At 41.9% G+C, this 19,595-nt stretch overlaps 1 protein-coding gene across 3 annotated transcripts in view; it reads right to left on the bottom strand.

Annotated features, from left to right (window-relative positions):
• The window catches only part of ERC1 (ELKS/RAB6-interacting/CAST family member 1), a 245,201-nt gene that overhangs the window by 181,951 nt on the left and 43,655 nt on the right, over positions 1 to 19,595 (bottom strand). For 2 of the 3 annotated variants that reach the window (XM_068970756.1, XM_068970757.1), the window contains exons 3-5: positions 16,853 to 16,927; positions 11,577 to 11,732; positions 6,495 to 6,662 (exon numbers count right to left, since the gene is read on the bottom strand). In XM_068970756.1, coding sequence (XP_068826857.1) covers positions 6,495 to 6,662; positions 11,577 to 11,732; positions 16,853 to 16,927 — 399 coding nt within the window. Of the gene's footprint in view, positions 1 to 6,494; positions 6,663 to 10,270; positions 10,355 to 11,576; positions 11,733 to 16,852; positions 16,928 to 19,595 lie in introns of all 3 variants that reach the window. The other variant, XM_068970755.1, reaches the window with a different exon arrangement.

Here is a 19,595-nt window from a genome sequence, read left to right as displayed (position 1 = left end):
TTTTACATCAGTTAAATTATGATGGTATCAAGATAAATAGATCTGAATAAACGGGACAAGATAGAGAACTGTTATAAACAGGCTGAGCCTTGTTACTTCTATAAAAGCAGGTATGATCCATTATGTTTTGCAAATTTTATGTGCATTAGAATCCTTCAGAAGATTTGAACAGAATGTCAGGATAAGCCATCAGAGTTTCTAATCCAGCAAGGTTGGGGCTCAAGAATCAATATTTCTAACAAGTTCCCAAGTGATGCCACACTGCTTTAGAAAATTTAAAACTAGAAAGAAAACTGTAACTTCCACCAAACATGACACTTGCTGAGTCAGATACTAAAACCCACCTGCAGCTGACAACGTCATCACACACTCAGAGATCTGTGAGGCCAAGCAAGTCTACCACCAGCCCCTCAGACTATACAGCCGAAGTTTGCTGTCCAAGTACCAACACATCGGAAATAATAGCATTATAACCATAATATCAATAATATATCAAAACTATACCATATCAAAACACTAAGGAGGGAGGGTCAAGATGGAGGGGACATATGTTTACCTATGGCTGATTCTTGCTGATGTATGGCAGAAACCAACACACACTGTAAAGCAATTATCCTCCAATTAAAAATAAATTAAATAAATAACTAGTATTAGCAAAAAAAAAAAAGACCATAAAGAAGGCTGAACATCCAAGAATTGATGTTTTCCAACTGTGGTGCTACAGAAGACTCTTGAGAGTCCCTTGGACAGCAAAGAGATCAAACCAGTCAATCCTATGGGAAATCAACCCTGAATACTCATTGGAAGGACTGATGCTGAAGCTGAAGCTCCAATATTTTGGCCACCTGATGTGAACAGCCAACTCACTGGAGAAGATTCTGATGCTGGAAAAGACCCTGGGCAAGACTGAAGGCAAAAGGAGAAGAGGGTGGCAGAGGAGGAGATGATTGGATGACACCACCGATTCAATGGACATGAACTTGGGTGAACTCTGGGAGATAGTGAGGGACAGGGAGGCCTGGTGTGCTGCAGTTCATGGGGTCACTAAGAGTCAGACATGGTTTAGCAACTGAACAACAAAGCAAAAAAAAAAAACCAAAAAACTAACATTATATAAAAATGATATGGTATCTGAGTATCAATACTGTGTGTGTGTAGTAGCATTTACTGCTCAACAGATATTGAGGAAAATTTCCTAGGAAACTAGTCTCATTTGAAACTGCTATAAACATAACAGAGTTCTGAGGACAGTAACCGTGAGACCTCAGAGTGCTGCAGCTTTGCGAAAAGCACCCAGATGCCCTGCTGCGTTTTTGCATCAGATCCCTGACTCTGCTAAGTGACCTGGAGGTGGGCCTGTGCTAACCACTCACTAAACCCTGCGTGCTGTTCTGAGGGAATGTCAGGTATGAGACCCACAGGAACTGGTGACTGAAAAAGGTAATGAGTGAAAACTCTTGTTATAGACACACACTTTTGGTGTTACTGCAGTGGGAAATGCCGGCTTTGATATTCAAGATATTTTATATCCCAAAGATTAGGCACAAACTACCCGCGCCCACATACACCCTAATCACTAAATGATCTTTTCAAGTCAAGTCACCTGTGTACACTTTACCTTGGTTTGCTTTTTCATGCAACGCAGAATTTAAATGTGCTGGTCTGGAGATCTAAGATACAAAATACCACAAAAACCACTTTGCTACTACTAGATTAATCGCTCTGAATTCTACACTGATCTTTTGGTTTGAACTAAATTCATAGTGTAATTTTGCGTGAGGTCCATATTTCACAAACCACACACACACACAAAAAAAGCATATTCAGGGAAACCCCTCAGCGATTAGCAGGATACACAGTCATCACCCTAACACCATTCTTGGCACGGGGAATAATGCCTTGTTTATTCATGTCCTCTGGGCTGGAGGAACAGCATCTATCCAGCTTGCCAAGCATCAAGGTCTGTGGCAAGCAGGTTATGCCAACTTCAACAAAAGTAGGAGGCTTTTCCTCTGCAGGACTTTCTCTACCAATGGACGTGAACAGAAAAATAGCTACCCTGCTGTTCTGGTCTTTTATTTCTGATCACAAAACTATTAATAATCTCAACTCCCTTCCCACCAAAAAAAAAAACACCAATAATAATCTCAACCCATCTTAGCCTTCTTCTGTTTTATATCAATAAATAGATTTACCTAAGAGCACAGTAGTATTTGCATGGAAACAATGGTGTATTTCCTATAATTACTCTCTTGGAGTTACAGGACTCATTCTGCTTCCAACTCTCCGACCACGCCTTTTCAATGTTCTTCACTGGTGCGTGATTAAGTCACTTCAGTGGTGTCTGACTCTTTGCAACCCCATGGACTGTAGTCCACCAGGCTCCTCTGCCCATGGGATTCTCTAGGCAAGAGTACTAAAGTGGGTTGCCATGCCCTTCTCCAGGGGATCTTCCCAACCCAGGGATTGAACCCAGGTCCTACATTAACAGGTGAGTTCTCTACCACTAGCGCCACCTGGGAAGCCTGTTCTTCACTGGACCCTCTGTCATTTCCCTCTATGTCTCACTCCCTTCCGCTTCCTCTGGAGAAACCATTTCATTCCTAAGGCTTTAGCCACCAACCCCCCCCAACAGCGCCCACATATTTATTCCTGGTCCCAACCAGTTTTAAAAACCTGAGATTCTAACAAACGTTTCTGCTTAAATCAGATATTCCACTGAATATTCTGTTTAGAATGAGTTGTTTTTTTTTTTAAAGAATCTTTGCTTTTAAAGGACCTTTAAAAGTGGTCAAACATTAATGCAGATTAAATCTGAGTGATGTCTAATATGTTATTTTCTGCATTTTTCCTGTATTTGACAGTATTTTGCAAGGTTTTTAAAAATTAAATAAACTACTCCTAATTTTAAGACTGCAAAAAAAGCAAAGCCCACACTAAGTGACCTGCCCAAGATCATAGCATAACCTCCCGTCACCACTTCTCCCACTGTCTCCACCTAGAAAGGAGGATGAACGAAGGGCACCAGGCCAGGAGACCAACACCACACACAAGCAGACCTTTTAAAAAGGCTATTTCAACAAACTCAGTGAGTTCGTTTGACACCCCATCCCAATGAAAAGCTGAAGAGCTCAGAGAAACTTCAAGAAGACCACAGGCAGAGATGTATCATTCCAGTTTATTTGTACAAGGGTAGGAGGGGGTTGCAAACGTATAGTCTAAAAAAAACCAATGGCAATACTTTAACCCAGTGATATTTAATATTAACCTCCAAATTCAGATGAGCGCATCATAATTTAAAAACTATTCTAGCCACATTAAACATATATTTCAACCTTAAGAAATTGGCATTATTATTAATTTCATGGACCTATGAAAAAATGGAAGAGGAAAGAGGTAAAATAACTCATCCAAGGCCACATAACTAATAAATGCAGGACACTGTGTTTCAAACCAAGGTTTGATTTCAAAGCCCAGGCTTCTGACCACAATGTTACTAAATCCAGACCAGCTCTGTGGAGGTTAACAGATCAACAGAGGTGTTCACAAAACAGGAACAATTCCGTGGGTGTTATTAATACACACTGCCCCCAAAGACCTCAATCCCTGGCTTAATTTAGTGATTTGAGAGCCAGATGAAACTCCAGAATAGCTTCAGAGAGGAAGACAAGACCAAATAAGAGCAAAAGAAATATTAGTAATTACAGAAAGAGATGAGAACTTTTCAACAGTTGATTCAAACTGACTTTTAGGGGATCCAATAGGAGAAACTTGCTTTGGAAAAAGTGTCAAGTGTCATCAGAGTAATTTACAAAAAAAAGTAAATCCTAATAAACAGGCATATAACACTCATAAAATCACCCCAATTCAAAAGGAAGCTAGCTTTCCTACTGTTATTGTTCAGAATGAGACACTTATATTTGAGCAGTTGTCCTGTTAACTTGTGGGGGTAAATTTCTGAAACTCAGTTACTCCCACAATGGCTAAAAACAAATATAAAAACCATCCAAGAATGACCACAAACACAGTCTTTGTTCTGTACGGTACAAGAAGCCAATCACAAGCCCATGTGTCTGAGACCCAGTTAATGAGAACATTATTTGAGAGGGGTACAAAGAGAAGGATGAATTGCCAAGGGGAAGAAGTCATCTATTAGACTGTGACAAGCTTTTAAGTGTTTGCATCATCACTAACCAACTGCCTGGGACTCTGGTTTGCACACCTGCCACCTCCATCCAAAGCTATCACAGCAGCAAGCCTGCAAGCAGGCTCACTTTTAAAGCGACGGTGCCCTCTTCTGACTCTTTCATAGTACTGCATGCAACCAGGCACTGATGTGAAAAACTCTTTTAATAAAGCTCCTCTCCAACTGAACTGATTAAAAGAATTTGGAGAAGGAAATGGCAACCCACTCCAATATTCTTGCCTAGAGAATCCCATGGACAGAGGAGGCTGGTGGGTTGCTGTCCATAGGATCGCACAGAGTCGGACACGACTGAAGCGACTTAACATGCATGCAAGTTAATAAATTTGCAGGTTACATTTTCCAGGTAGTTCTGTATCTGCAATTCCATGAGTAAACCTTAATTTTGCTTGATAAAATAGTAAACAGCAGAACTTCCACATAAAATTTATGCCAATGGAAAGTGGCCACGTTCTCTCACTGTTTTAGCAGTTTACATACATTAGCTGACAGTATTATAAGAACTATGATGATGCCGAAAGCTAGATGTACAAAGACTTTACTATGTGGCAGGCACCAGACGTGAATAAACTGGCTTAATGTTAACAACCTAATGAGGCCGGCACTCCTCTTCACCTTACAGATGTGAAACGAGGCACAAAGAACTTAAGCAACAGGTCAGAATCTGCACCTGCTGCCGGTGGTCAAACTCGGTAACACTGATGCCAGAGCTGTATTCATACCCAAAACATGCCTCTAAGGTAGGAAGCTGATGCCATGACTAAACGAAACATGATCAAAATAGAAAAGGCCTAAGTAAGCTGTAAGGAAAATTATAAACACACCATCTAAATTGCTCATTTTCAACAAAATCCCACAGTATAAAAATAGTATATTATGTGAAATATTTGGGTCATTTTTCTCTTCCTCCTCACTTGAAGATACTGAATTTCTGAGTCTGTGATATTTTTCTGCATTCTTTTTACTACCCATTCCGTTTTCTCATTAAACTATACCTTTGTTGATTATCCAGTTCTTTAAAACAAAACCTTAATCCATATTACATGCCTTTTCTTCTGTAAAGCAGAACTGCAAGGAGATCAAACCAATCCATCCTAAAGGAAATCAGTCCTGAATATTCCTTGGAAGGACTGATGCTGAAGCTGAAACTCCAATACTGTGGCCACCTGATGCGAAGAACTGACTCATTGGAAAAGAACCTGATGCTGGGAAAGATTGATAGCAGCAGGAGAAGGGGGCATCAGGGGATGAGATGGTTGGATGGCATCACCGACTTGATGGACATGAGTTTGAGCGAGCTCCGGGAGTTGGTGATGGACAGGGAAGCCTGGAGTGCTGCAGTCCACAGGGTGGCAAAGAGTTGGACATGACTGAGTGATTGAACTGAACTGAAAGCAGAACTGCTTACCTACTCCTACCTAAATTCTCTACGTCACTGAGCTCTTTAGAAAATATTTTCCTTTAGATAGTAAATCCAAACAGCATCATCACGGCAAATACGACAGGTTCTCATCTGTATGAAATTATTCAGTATGTTCTTACCTAAATCTAGGCTGACAGCCTAGGTCATCTTCTAAGATTTCTAAAAATGATAACCCTATTTTCAAACAGGACGTGAAGGCATATATCTAACAATCTGCAGTTCAAAATGAGATGAATCTTGAACATTTTTGTATGCCACAGTTTGCGTACTTAAAGCTATTCATAGCACCAAAAATTAAGGACACTTAATAACCCAACACAGGCTGCCCAAGCTCATGGTCATTCATGACTGCAAGATTTACCATGGGTGAGAACAAACGCTTTTACAACTATCTTTTCATTTCTATACTTGCATATATGCATGCTCAGTCAGGTCTGGTTCTTTCTAACCCCATGGACTACAGCCCGCCAGGCTCCTCTCTGTCCTTGGAATTCTCCAGGCAAGAATATTAGAGTGTGTTGCCATTCCCGTATCCAGGGAAGCTTCCCAATCCAAGGATCAAACCTGCGTCTCCTATTTCCAGCATTGGCAAGCAGGTACTTTACCACAGAGTCACCTGGGAAATCCTAAAGTATACTTAGAAATATCAAAAACATATGTAAAGTGCACTGGTTTTTAATTTGTTAGATCCAAGAATGACAGAAACAAGATGATTATAGTTTAGTGCAATAACTGATCACAGTGCTTTAGAATCCCTCATAACAGTATCCACGGCTCCCGTATTTCAACACGACAAAAAGTGAAGAAGTAACACAAGTGCCAAGGTGCCCAGGAACGGTGTCCCTGCAGACCCTAGCACGCGTTTACCTCGGTCTGCAGGATGGCAGCTCTCTGCTCCTTAGCTGTCAAGGACTCCTTTAGCACTTCGATGTGCTGTTTGCTGTCTGAGAACTGGTTGGTGAGGGTTTCCAGCTTTGTCTGCAGGGCTAGTAGTTCCGTGTCCTTTCTGGACAGCTCCTGCTTCACCTGACCAATCTAGAGAAGAAAAATAAAACAGTGTAAGGAAAAAAGAAATAAAACCAAGAACTTCAAATCTGAATCTCAGACAGATCCAGGTTGAAATCTGCAGCATTAATTTTAGGACAGGGCACAATTCATCTTTTTGCATCATCTAATCTTAGATGACCACCCCCCCACCCCGCCAAAATCAAAGCTTATTCAACTAATAGGAAAATTCCCAGTTTTCATTTATTGTCTCCTAAACTTTTGAAATCCTTTAGAAAAGGAATGGATGACGAAAAATCCCAATTCACTTAGATGATGATGAGATAACAAGAAGCATCTGATCATGACTAAAACAGTTTTCATTTATTAAGTCATAATAAACTTCAAATCATAAATAAAGCAGGATTAGTGTAGATGTAATACAGAGAGAAAAAAGAAACTTTAGCACTGCTATTTAAACTCAAAAGCTGCTACTGCAGTTCTTTTTTCATTCTGAAATGAAAGTTTACATGAAGTCTGTCTCAAAAAGCCACTTTTAGTGGTATAAGGCATTATAAATGTGCTTTAAAAAAAAATCTTATCGTTTTGAGGAGTTAGGGATACTGACCTAAAAAAAAGACTCCACCTACAAAGTTGTATCACCTACAACATGTCATATCAACTAAATGGATAGAAGTATATAACCTAAATAAAAAATGCATAAAATCTCATTCTGTAAGAGTCTATATGGGTAATTTGAAGTTGAATTACTCTGACAGAGCAATCCATAAATCAACAGGTGCCACTCACCCCCTCCCACAGATTTTTCTCATCTTGACATGTCTGTGGCTTAGTTGCTAAGTTCTGTCCAACTCCTTGCGACCCCGTGGACTGTATGTAGCCTGCCAGGCTCCTCTGTCCATGACATTCTCCAAGCAAGAATACTGGAGTGTGGATTGCCACTTCCTCCTCCAGGGGATCTTCCTGACCCAGGGACCAAACCTGTGCCTACAGCACTCGCAGGAAGTTTCTTTAATACCAAGCCGCCAGGGAAGCCCAAAGACTTGGTTAACTGACAGAACAGTGAACAATTTTGCTTTTTCTTTTTTTGGCTGTGCTGCATGGCACGTGGGATCTCAACTCCCTGACCAGAAATTGAACTTGTGCTCAGTCCACTGGAAGTCAGAGTCTAACCACTGAACCACCAGAGAAGGCCCACCTTGACTTAGAAAACATTTCAATTCAAACATCTCCTTTACATTCTACTGTGCTTCTAAGAATTTTCAGTCTTTTATTCTAAATGTAACCCAACTTGACAGTAATGACATCTGCTTTTACATTATGTCTACTGCCTGGGGCAAGGCATTCATGCACTAAAATACAGACTAATTACTGGAAGTATAAACTTGGTAAGAAGTCAGTAATCACAGTATCACTGAGGATACAAACAAATTTTTTTTTTAGGTCGAATGTATCTAAACTATTTCGGCTGCAATAATCTTAGGCACTAGGGCCAAAGCGGTTGAGAACAATTTCCCATGAGAAAGTATGAAATAAATTTTACTGTCATTAAAATTAGACTTTTTTAAGGGGCACTAAAAATAAATTTCTAATTTACTCTTCTGTTTCAGCAAGAAGTCAAGCATTTTCCTCATATTCATGAAATCTCTATTTATAAATCTAATTATTCATTCATTCAACAAGTATTCCTGTGAGCTCACTGAATGCAAAGTACTGGCTGATACTACTGACATCAGAGGAAGATAACTGCCAACAGCAGCTGTTTCCACCCTGAAATACAGCAAGGTGCCCAGGAGTCACCACGTACTGGCGGCGTAGCATCTTTCACAACATCCCTTTACCAACAAAAAAACACACACTGTGTTATCCCATTCCTAACAAACAGAAGGCATGAAAAATGCACTTGTTGTATGAATGAATATAGAGGAGGAATGTTCCCACCTCATCAGCTAAAGAACCTATGGCTTAACCCCAATACCAAAAAAAAAAAAATTGGATAACAACAAAAAGAACCCATGGCTTATAGACTACTCAAATTTCCAGCTACCTCTGACCATGTGATCAAAAATAAACATAAAATTTCAGTCTCCTCATCTGCATTATTAAATAATCCTCAATTAATGCTATACTGACCATAAAGACTGAGAAAGAGAAGAAAATATTCTAAACAGAAGAGTTTGGAAGCACAAAATTTCCCTAGAAGTTACGCGCATACAACGTTATGTGGCAGCCTGGATGGGAGGAGGATCTGGGGGAGAATGGATAATGTATACACCTATGACTGAGTCCCTTGCTGTTCACCTGAAACTACCGCAACAGTATTCATCAGCTATACGTCAATATAAAATAAGAAGTTAAAAAAAGAGAAAAGTTAGGAGTACAAGGCTTTGCAGTCAATCCCAAGTAAGGATAAATGTGTCCTCTAGAATAATTTCCTCTCTAAGCCTTGGTTTCCTAATCAGTAAGATGGGGAGAAAGCAAACCTGTGCTAATATATTGTGTACAGATTAAACAAACAAGAAAAAAATGTATGGAATGTCAGCCTCCTGTTTGACACAAAAAGATATTAATAATAGCTGATGGAAAAAAGTTATAGATCAACTTTTCCTCTAGACAATTCATGGTTACCACAAACCAAACTGGACCCTTTTAGACAAAATATCTCACTTTTCTATCTACACTATAAAGGGGTCAATAAATAAATAGCAAACACACCAAATTAGCACAATGTTTTCTGTTTTTTTTAAATGCTGCATTCCAGTCTTATATCACCATTATTTTCAAATGCATCTTTTCCTCTGACACTTGTGAGACAAATGTGTGCCCGACTAGCTCAGGGCAGTGGCGTGCAGGCCCTACTGGCATAAGTCCTGGCACCAGAGGGCTTGTGTAAAAATCAAACTGCCTCTTACTAGCTGAGTATCCTGAGCACCCCTATGTGTTCTCAGTTTCTTCATCTATAGATTGGGTTGATAATATATCTATCTATATCTAACTTACTAGGTTACAAAATGCTTATAATAAGTACTCAAGTGTTAGCTATTTTTTAAATAATCATTTTATCACAGTTTGAAGTGGAATTCCAACTTCTCTAGACAGGAGATGGAACTAGATTTGGAGACTAATTTACTAGATAATTATAAGTTAAGCTGACCACTTCCTAGACATCTGTTCCACAGAAAAGTAAAATGTGTTGCAAAAATCACCTATCGGGGACTTAAGAGGCAATGTCTACCTAGGAGGGTAAAGCGCGTCACTCAAGAAGTGAGATTCAAACAAACCCTGGGCTGTGGGCCTAGAGCATCTGCACACTCTTTGTACCTAAGAAGAGAAAGAGACCGTCCACATACATCAGGTGTCTGGTGAGAGGAAAGGAGCCGAGGGGAAAAAACAAGCTTTGAAGCGCCATCCACGCAGTGACAGAGCAACGATGGAGAACCAAGGACAGGCCCTCCGGAGAGCGCACGGCTCACGGCACACAGAGGGGGAAAGAGGAGTCGGTTAAAGAGCAGCGCGGGCTGGTTAGTGCAGCGCCGGGCAGAAATGCCGACCACAGAGGGAGAGGGGAGCACCCAGAGCCAGCCGCAGGTCCCGCCGCAGGACCGCGGCACGCAAAGGGTAGATCTTACGGCAAAGACCTCAGCCTGCAGACCAGCCGCTCTCTTTTTCAGCTCCTCCCCTTGGGCCTCTTTGGAACTTAGCTCCTCCTTCAGTTGCTCTACCTGTCACGACATTGTTATTCCTTTTCACTCCGGTGTCAACTTGGGTCGTCTTCTTACCTGCTTTTGAGCCAGAGCAGGAACTGGAAACAACAATAACTCATAGAACACAATCAGATTGGTTCCACTAATTCCCACTTCAAAGGACTCCTGGATGGGTTTGCTCTTTTCGCAGGGCATTTTTCAGGGACTGGATGTGCTAACTGGCAAACGGGAAGCAGAGACGATATTTTACTTTGTTCTCAAGAGACAGGGACAAATCAAGCTAACAGAACGTTGGATGTATGGATTTTTCAGTTCTGGAAGTTACATGAAACTGACTGTGGTCACACATAACAGATTCTTAGGATAACAGAGGAATATTCTACTGACTTATATGCAGGTATGGGGATCACGGTGAGAAGCCAGAAACTGTACCACAGAGGAACAGTTTCCACCTCTGAGAAACTGGGGAACTGACACAACAGGCATATTGCGGGGTGGTGTTTGGGGGATGCTTATATTCTAGCTAACATTTTATAACTGAAATTATGATCTTTAATTAAAACACCACAAACCTGATAAACTGATAACAGTAATAAACTAAATCCTCCAACTTGCCTAAAATAGTTGAGAAAATCAAACTAAGTGCCTTTGGATCTAAGGAAGGAATACTGTGACAGAGGTTATAATGCAGACTGACCTGTCTCAGCCTTCCTTACTGTACATACAGCCAAGTGCATGTGGGGAACAATAAACCTGATATACACGGCTCTTCCCCAAAGGGGAGCGCAAAGGACTTTCCTTTAAGGAACTGTGTTTGAAGGGAAGATGCAATTTTATTTAAGCCATTTCAGGGGGGAAAAAAGAGGGATGGGTTCAGCCTTTTAGTGTTCTGACTTTTAAACTGTTTCACAAGAGAATGTGACGTTTCATACAGGGAGAAAACTCATCTGGATGCAATTCTGCTTGCCTCAGAAGCACTGACAGACATGAAGTGCTAAACCATAATACACACCTAGCCTCACACAAGTAATTTTAAGTGAAATTTGAAATATCCATACAACATCAGTAATTCTGACGTTAATACTGGGAAAGTTTTATCTGAAGGAATTATGTTTCAAGTATTCGTCCTTGAAGCCTGATAAAGGAGTGTGAGGTCCATCATCATCACTAAAGAGGCAGGAATACATGTCAGTTTTTCAACCCCCTCCCCCTTTAAAAATCAGGTATCTCACACCATTACCTTGTTCTTCATAAATTTAGAATGGCTCCGGTACACCTCCATTTGCTTCATCTCCTCCTCTCGCTCTTCAGTACTCAAAGCCCCGTTGGATTTCAGCATCTGGATCTCCTCTTCCAAGTCTCGGAGCCCACGCTCCATAGAGGAGATTTTTGAATCCTAAGGGCAACGCAAGATTGAGACATTAACGTCTTCACGAAAAATCAGCGAGGCTGAACAAGCCGGTCTTTACAATGTGAATTTTAACCAAGATCAACACGTATGTAGAAAAGCTACAAGAGATGCCCTGCTTCTGAAATATATCCTTCCTGGACATAGTATGTTTTTTTCTCAAATTCCTTCCTCTGTGCCCTTCTGATTAAAGCTAACTGTATTAATGAAAGAGGCAGAAGCAATGGACAACTAGTTGAAGTTTCTGAGCACTTTATGGTCAACAAACTTCTAGTGAAAACATCTGTGATATTAACAGGAAAACCTTTCCAGGTTGTAACACTATCATTTTACTTGGTAACCTGAAAAGGTTTATCTCTGTCCCCAATGGAGTACGGAGAAGAGTAAGTAGGTTTTGAAGACTTACAGTAATGTGTCCAACTATCTACAATCACAAACATCTGATAACCTCCCACTGCAGAAAAGCAAAGGGATGAATTGTCAATTACATCAACAGTTGCAGTTTACCCTACAGTGGACCTGTCTTATCCACAATTTTACTTTCTGTGGTTTGGCTTTCCATGGTTTCAGTTACCCGAGATCAACTTGGTCTGAAAATATCAAATGGAAAATTCCAGAAAGAAATGATTCATTCGTTTTAAACTGCATACTGCTGTTCTGATCAACATGATGAAGTCTCACACCTCTGTCACCCCAGGACATGAGTCATCTCTTCGTCCACTGTATCCCTGCCCATTGGTCACCAAGTGGGAGTCTTGGTCATCAGACGGACTGTCCTGGCATCGCACTGCTTGTGTTCAAGTGACCCACAGCACAAGCGCAGTGAGCTGGCAGCTCAGACTAGCCAAAGAGAAGCCATAAGATGCTTCTTTTAACTGGAAAAATGGAAGTTCTCACTAAGGAAAAAAATTCATATGCTAAGGTTGCTAAGATCTACAGTACAAATGAATCTTCCATCAGCGAAATTGTGATGAAGGAAAAAGAAATTCGTGCTGGTTTTGCTGTCGTGCTTCAAACTGCAAAGTTAAGGCTACCATGCATGGTAAGCACTTAGTTTAGATGGAGACAGCGTCAGAGTTGTACAGTAAGATACCGAGAGAGGATGAGACCACACACCTTTTCATAAAGTATACCATTATAACTGTTCCATTTTATTATTACTGTTAATCCCATAACTGTGCCTAGTTTATAAAGTGTATCCAAGGAATGTACAGGGAAAAACACAGAATATACAAGGTACGGTATTATACTATCTGTGGCTTCAGAGATGCACTGAGAGTCTTGGATCATACCCCCCATAGACAAGGGGGAGTGCTACTGTGTTAGTAATCTTACTTATTCTCTAAACTTCACCATGAGTTTGAAATATTTCATTGTCATTTTTAAAAAGAAATATCACTGTCCTTGTAAATCAGCCTCACCACAAATATCCACCTCCCAGTACAATACCTTCTCTACCATTTTCTTGGTTTGTCTGTCACAGTACCTAGCTTATTCCCAAATTACTTTAGATATCATAAGTTACAGAAAAACTATAACAAAGAACAGCTATTTTTACACTGATAGTTGCGTATGCTTACTCACCTATGAAATAAAGACCTTAAAGAGCATAAATTAAGTAGAGCTTTATTTTAAATTATCTGGAAATTCTGAGAAACCATTCCTTTAGGAAGAAATTTTGGGACTGACTTGTTTTTTCACTTTACTTCCAGGCTGTCGTGACTGACTTGCTATCTGGAAGCACGCAGATAGGAGTTAATTAAAAGACTTATCATTAGACAGTTATAACTAGCTATTTTTAGGTTCAGGGGAGAGGTAAGGGCTGAATTCCTCCGATTTGCCACTGGGTACCTTTAAAAATAATACAACAAACATTTTCTTTTACCAAACTATTCAAATGAAACTCACATTTGGTTCAAAATTAAACGTACTGTATTAATACAATCAAAGACATTCTAAACCCTAACTGGGATTTTTTTAATATTTGACTGACATAGGTAACACTGCCATTATTTCTTGGTACTCTACGTATTTTTGGCTGTGCTGGGTCTCACCGCTGCTCGGGCTTCTCTCTGGTGGCAGCAGGGGCGCTTCTCTAGTTACAGCGTGCAGGCTTCTCACCGCAGTGGCTTCTCTGGCAGAGCATGGGCTTCAGGAGCTGTGGCACAAGGCTTAATTTCTCCATGGCACGTGGGATCTTCCCAGACCAGGGACTGCACCCCTGCCTCCTGCATTGGCAGGTAGATTCTTTACCACTGAGCCACGAGGGAAGCCTCCTTGAACTAGGATTTTGACTTACTTGTTTAAAATTACCCCAGCTCACAAAGAATAGATAAACGACTTCAAATGCACTGTCTGCAAATTAAGGTGACTATATATCTTCCTGGATAGATCAAGATGTTGTCCCTCAAGAATAACTACAATAATAGAAACAGGCATGTAATTAACCTGCCAATGAAGAAAGGGATACATGGCTCTCCTCTGACAGTAGCCTGGGTGGCAATGAAAGGGGAAGCAGAGAGAGAGGGGGCGTATTTCTAGTTCCACTGGGTGCCACACAAGTGAAACAGCCTCCAGCTGAGAACTCTGGCCCCACACATCAGCAGCCCCTTCCTCTACGAAGCCCCGCAAGGCCCTGGCCAGGACACATTTCCCATCTTCTCCCCGAATCCCAACACACACTGAAGGGCAGCTGTGGACTGGATCAGCACCCTCGCTGCCATTTCACGCACCACAGGATCACGCAGAAGGGACTAAGATTCCAGCTCTGACTGCCCAGAAAGAGCTCCTGCCATGCCTGATATGATGGACTAGTTCTGGCACCAGGGCAACTGGGCCTCAGGCTGGGTTTATTTGAGGACAGTCATTCCAAAGGAGGTTTTAGAACAGATAATAACTAGTTAAATAAATTCTCTACCATCTTACTACTCTGTTCTTCCCCAGTCCTGGGTCTCGCAACAATAATCAACTGAGCCTACCGAAATCCTCTGCTCCTTGTTAAATTTCCCAAATCCTCAACCTTTTTTCAAAAGTTGCCTCAGCTGCATCTCAGTGTCTTCAGTTGTGATTTCAATATAACATCCACCTGACCCCACTGGGCCACTGGAATCTCCGTCTCTTGCTTCTTAGCAAAATGGCTGGAGGTTAACACAACGTAAAATAGATCCACTGCATTTCCGTGCTGTCAAAGGCAAGCAAGATGATTCCGCGAACGTGGGCACTGCCACGTGCTTCACTCTTAGGTTCCAATGGGCTCGGTAAACAATACGCACAAATAACCACTGGGGAACATGAGAATGCAGTCCAACTTTCCTAAAGGTTCTTTATAAGATTATGTTCAAGACTATTAATTGTCTAACTACAAAGAACCCAGAATCCACTAATTTGGAATTTGTCTGGAAAACTCTTTCCCCAGTGAGAATACAGATGTATACAATATAAACAGTTTTAAGAGGAAATCATCTAAGAAAACCGCTATCGTAACTATACTCGAGAAGCAACAATATTTACACAGAACTGTTTATATACCAAAAACTAAATATTCATGTCACATCAACAAATATTAAATGAAGGTACACGATGCAAAATACTGCATTAAACTATTTAGGGGACATGAAGAAGGTAAAAAGAGAAACAGATGAGGGAGAAAGGAGAGTAGGGAGGGTCCCTGTCTATAGGAGTCTTCAGCTCTTGTAAGGAAGAATATGCTGTTAATAAAAAGTATAATAGCAGCAGCAGCTAACACAAATTGAATGTTTACTATGTACCAGGCCCTGTTCAAAGTGTTTCAGTTGTTTTAAAGAATTTAAACTACAAAACAGCCCATGGAATAGGTACTAGTATCATCACCATTTATCAGTAAAGAAACTGAGGCATAGAGGGGTTGGGTTACCCGTTCTACATCATGCGGCTGATTACATAAAGCCAGGTTTTTAATCCAGGGGATTTCACACAGAAGGCAAGCTCTTCATCACCAAGCACCATTACACTCAGCCTAAACATTTCTAACTACTCAGTAACTTAATGCAGAGGTCCGTGGAACCCGGGGGTGCCTCCAAGCCCTTTTGAAAAGCCAAAACTCTTTTCATACTAATTCTCTGACTTGCGGGCCTTTTCCACCGGGCTAATATGTGCAATGAAGGTAGAGGACAGACAACAGACTGGGTGCCTCAGGACAATGGCAACAGCATGAAACCGTGCTAGCAGGCAGCCTGTTCTCAGGGTCAGCGCTCTCGGGAAAAGAGACAAAGAAGAAAGAACATTTTCAGAACACTGGCTTACTTAACAATGTCCCTGATTGTGACTTTCATATGCTTAACCCTTAAGCACACATCTTTTCACCATTCTGTGTGAGGAAATGGGAAGGGGCCAGGTCCGTCTGCTGTGTCCTGAGTACGACACGGCTCCCAGGACACTCGATGGGCTGCCAACTGAATCGGGTACTTTTTTCCATGAAATCCTACGCTTCCCTGATGGCTCAGATGGTAAAGAATCCGCCTGCAATGTGGGAGACCTGGGTTTGATCCCTGGGTTGGGAAGATCCCCTGGAGGAGGGCTTGGCAACCCACTCCAGAATTCTTGCCTGGAGAATCCCATGGACAGAAGAGCCTGGCGGGCTACAGTCCACGAGGATGCAGAGTCGGACACGACTGAGCGACTAAGTACAGCACAGCCTTACTTGAGAGAAGAACAGACATTTTCCTTTCTTTTTTTCTTTCTGGCTGTGCCTCGTAGCATGCAGAATCTTGGTTCCCCAACCAGGGATCCAAACCAGGTGCCCTGCAGTGGAAGCGCAGGGTCTTAACCACTAGACCGCCAGGGAAGTCCCTGGCAGACAATTTCTTAAAAACAAGCAAAATGAGTCATTTTAAGAGAATAAGGGACCCTGAGATCAAAAGGTTTGAGAAGAGCTGATTCCAAGAAATGCTGGGAAAGGGGAAGTGAAACTGAAGCTCTTTTCATATGTCGTGTTCATGAAGTCTCACTATTTCTTCTCCATCTACAATGTGTGTGAATTAAGTACCACTTTCTAAAACTCACACATCAAAGTGTGATCACTGGAAAGCGCGAACTGATGCAGTAAGGTCCCTTATTAGGTTCCCACTTACCTTCATTTCAATAACAGTTTGCAGAGCTTTAGTTTTGGCAGAATCAGGGGCATTCTCAAATCTCCGATGCATCTCCTATACACAAAAAGCAAGAAAGAGAGTAAGTGTCCTCCTCTTCACTCCTATTTTCCCAAAAGAAGGTAGGGGTGGCAAGGGTGTAGTAGTTGCATGCAAAGATGACTTCCCCAGCCTTGTGAGACACTAATCACTTCCTGTCTCCCTGCGGACCAGGAAGCCCACTGCCCTCAGCTAAGGGGAACAGGAGGGCCCCCATCCCTGAGCACCTGGTTACCCACAATGTGTCCCAGAGACCTCAGCCATCACAACAGGTGATGCTCTAGCATGTCCCAGGTTGGTGTGTCACTCTTCCACACGACTCAGCAGCATATTTTCAAGACACCAAGCAATGCAATAAGGGGATTAGAAATATTCCCTTTTCAAAAGGAGAAGTCACAGCAGTCCAGTGCGCAAGGCACAAGCTACTGAGACATCTGTGTTGACAGCATCCTCTGCATAACATCTGCCCGAGAACCACAGGCCCCTGGCCGCCCACGATGGACACCTCCGGTTTCGTAGGGGCCACGATCAGAAAGAAAAAGAGGGTAAGGCTGCTGAATGAGTGTCCAAAGTAGTCTATGGTTAACCAGTGTCAAAACACAGAGCTATTTTTTTAATCCAAATTTCCGTGAGTTCAGGATCAGAAAAGAAGGAAGGAGGTGGAAGAGCACCACAGTTAGGATCTTCGAGAGATTTCCCGAGGTTACGAACCTTTCCTGTTAGACTCTGAGACTGTCTCTGAGTCAGCCGGTACTTCCCAGGTCCCCTGGGATAGCCCAAGTGCCCACAGGGAAGGCACATGGGTGCCTTCCATCTCAGCAGTGCTGGCGAATGCCCAGCACTGCCTGTTTGACGCTATACAGATGTCTACCGGGTCACTCAAACTTACCTCATCCAAAACAAAACTCCTGATTTCCTCCTCTTTAACCTGGTCCCTCTTCTGAAGACTGGTGAGTCTTGCCCATCTCCTTAAAGGGCACTAGCCTCCTGGCAGCTCAAGCCAAACACCAGAGGGTCTCCTTCAAGTCCTCCCCGATCCTCATCTCCTGCCACCTTCCAGAGCAGATCCTAACTGTTCCATCTTCAAAATACTCCTCAAATTTACCATTTCACTCCATTTCCAGTCTAGTTAGAACCTAGATTATTACAACAGCATCAAGTTAAGCTTCTTTCCATTTCTTCTGTCCATTTTAAAGAAAGCAATGGGGGTAATCTTGATAAAGCATCAACAGATGATGGCACTTGTCATTGAAACCTTCAATGAGTTTCCCATTTTCTTACCACTCTCTACAAGGTCAACACAATCTGACCATAATGAATAGAGGACTGGCCTCCTGGTGTAAACTAAGTTAAAATTAGACAAAAATGCATGAAGCAACTATTTTCAGACACTGGAAGACAAGCAGCAGAGGACTATGATCCTTGAGAGAAGAGAAACTAACGAGATTATAACCCAGACTTGCTATCTGATGTGTGATGTGCGAAGAAGAAGGCAAATGGAAAACAGGAGTCCTGAAGGGCTCGGAACACAGACCAGTGGGTCCGAGTCCCCAAGATGCTGGAAATGTGCAAAGCAAAGTAACAGAGAGGAGGAAGCTGGCTGGAAAAGCGTCTGATCCAACAGGGTCCCCTGGAGTCTTCGGGTAAAAACTAAGTATTGGTACACAGGGAAAGACTCCATGATGTCAGACAAAGAGCGACTGTTGGGGGGCAGAACAATGATTAGAGAGCAATGAGTGAGCAACCACCTGAGCTGACAGGGGCTGGTGAGATTCAAGCTCCAAACAGCCCAGTGGAGACAAGATCAGCAGTGCTGAGCAGAGACACAGAGCAGAGACATTCTAGCCCTGGAGAGACAACCACCTGGGCTAGCCCCAACAGAGTGTAAGAGTAGGTCTCGTTAAGAGTCAAGCTCATCCACAATTAACTCTTGCCAGGCAAAACATTCCACTAAGAAAGACAGAAAAATCCACAACACGTTAATGCAGGACAAAATCTGAACCCATGAGTTCAGATCATAATCACCTGCCATCTGCATTAAGACAACAAACTCATCAGTGACCTCCCAGCCTCCAGTCTGTTCTACACGCCCTATACCGTCAACAGGTGATAAAAGTGGGCACATGGATGTTTGATAATATATGTGTGATAAATGAGCACAGAACTTTAAAATGTATTAACAAAAAGAAAATGAATCCTGCTAACTGTTAACTAATCCGCACCTATTAATAAAGTCTTCTAAGGGCTTCCCTGGTGGCTCAGACAGTAAAGAATCCACCTTGCCATACAGGAGACCCAAGTTCAATCCCTGGGTTGGGAAGATCCCCTAAGAAGGAAATGGCAACCCACTCCAGTGTTCTTGCCTGAAGAATCCTATGGACAGAGAAGCCTGGCGAGCTACAGTCCCTGGGGTCCCAAAGAGTAGGACACGACTGGGCAACTAACACTGACTGACTGACCCTACACTTTACATTTATCTACTTAAAATATTAAAACTGCATTTCTTAGAAATATCTCACAATTCAGACACTGATTTAATTTTATCTGACCTTTTTCCCACAACTGACTTCCAATTTGGGGAAATTTCCAAATTCTTTAAGGTGAAACTATTCGAATTTCATTTTAAACTCCAGCAAGCATACCTGTAGTCTATAAAGAAAAAAACCCATTTGAATAAAAAGAAACC

The sequence above is a fragment of the Capricornis sumatraensis genome, chromosome 4 (assembly GCF_032405125.1).
Source record: "Capricornis sumatraensis isolate serow.1 chromosome 4, serow.2, whole genome shotgun sequence".
NCBI lineage: Eukaryota > Metazoa > Chordata > Mammalia > Artiodactyla > Bovidae > Capricornis > Capricornis sumatraensis.
This window is presented reverse-complemented; position numbering and strand designations above follow the sequence as displayed.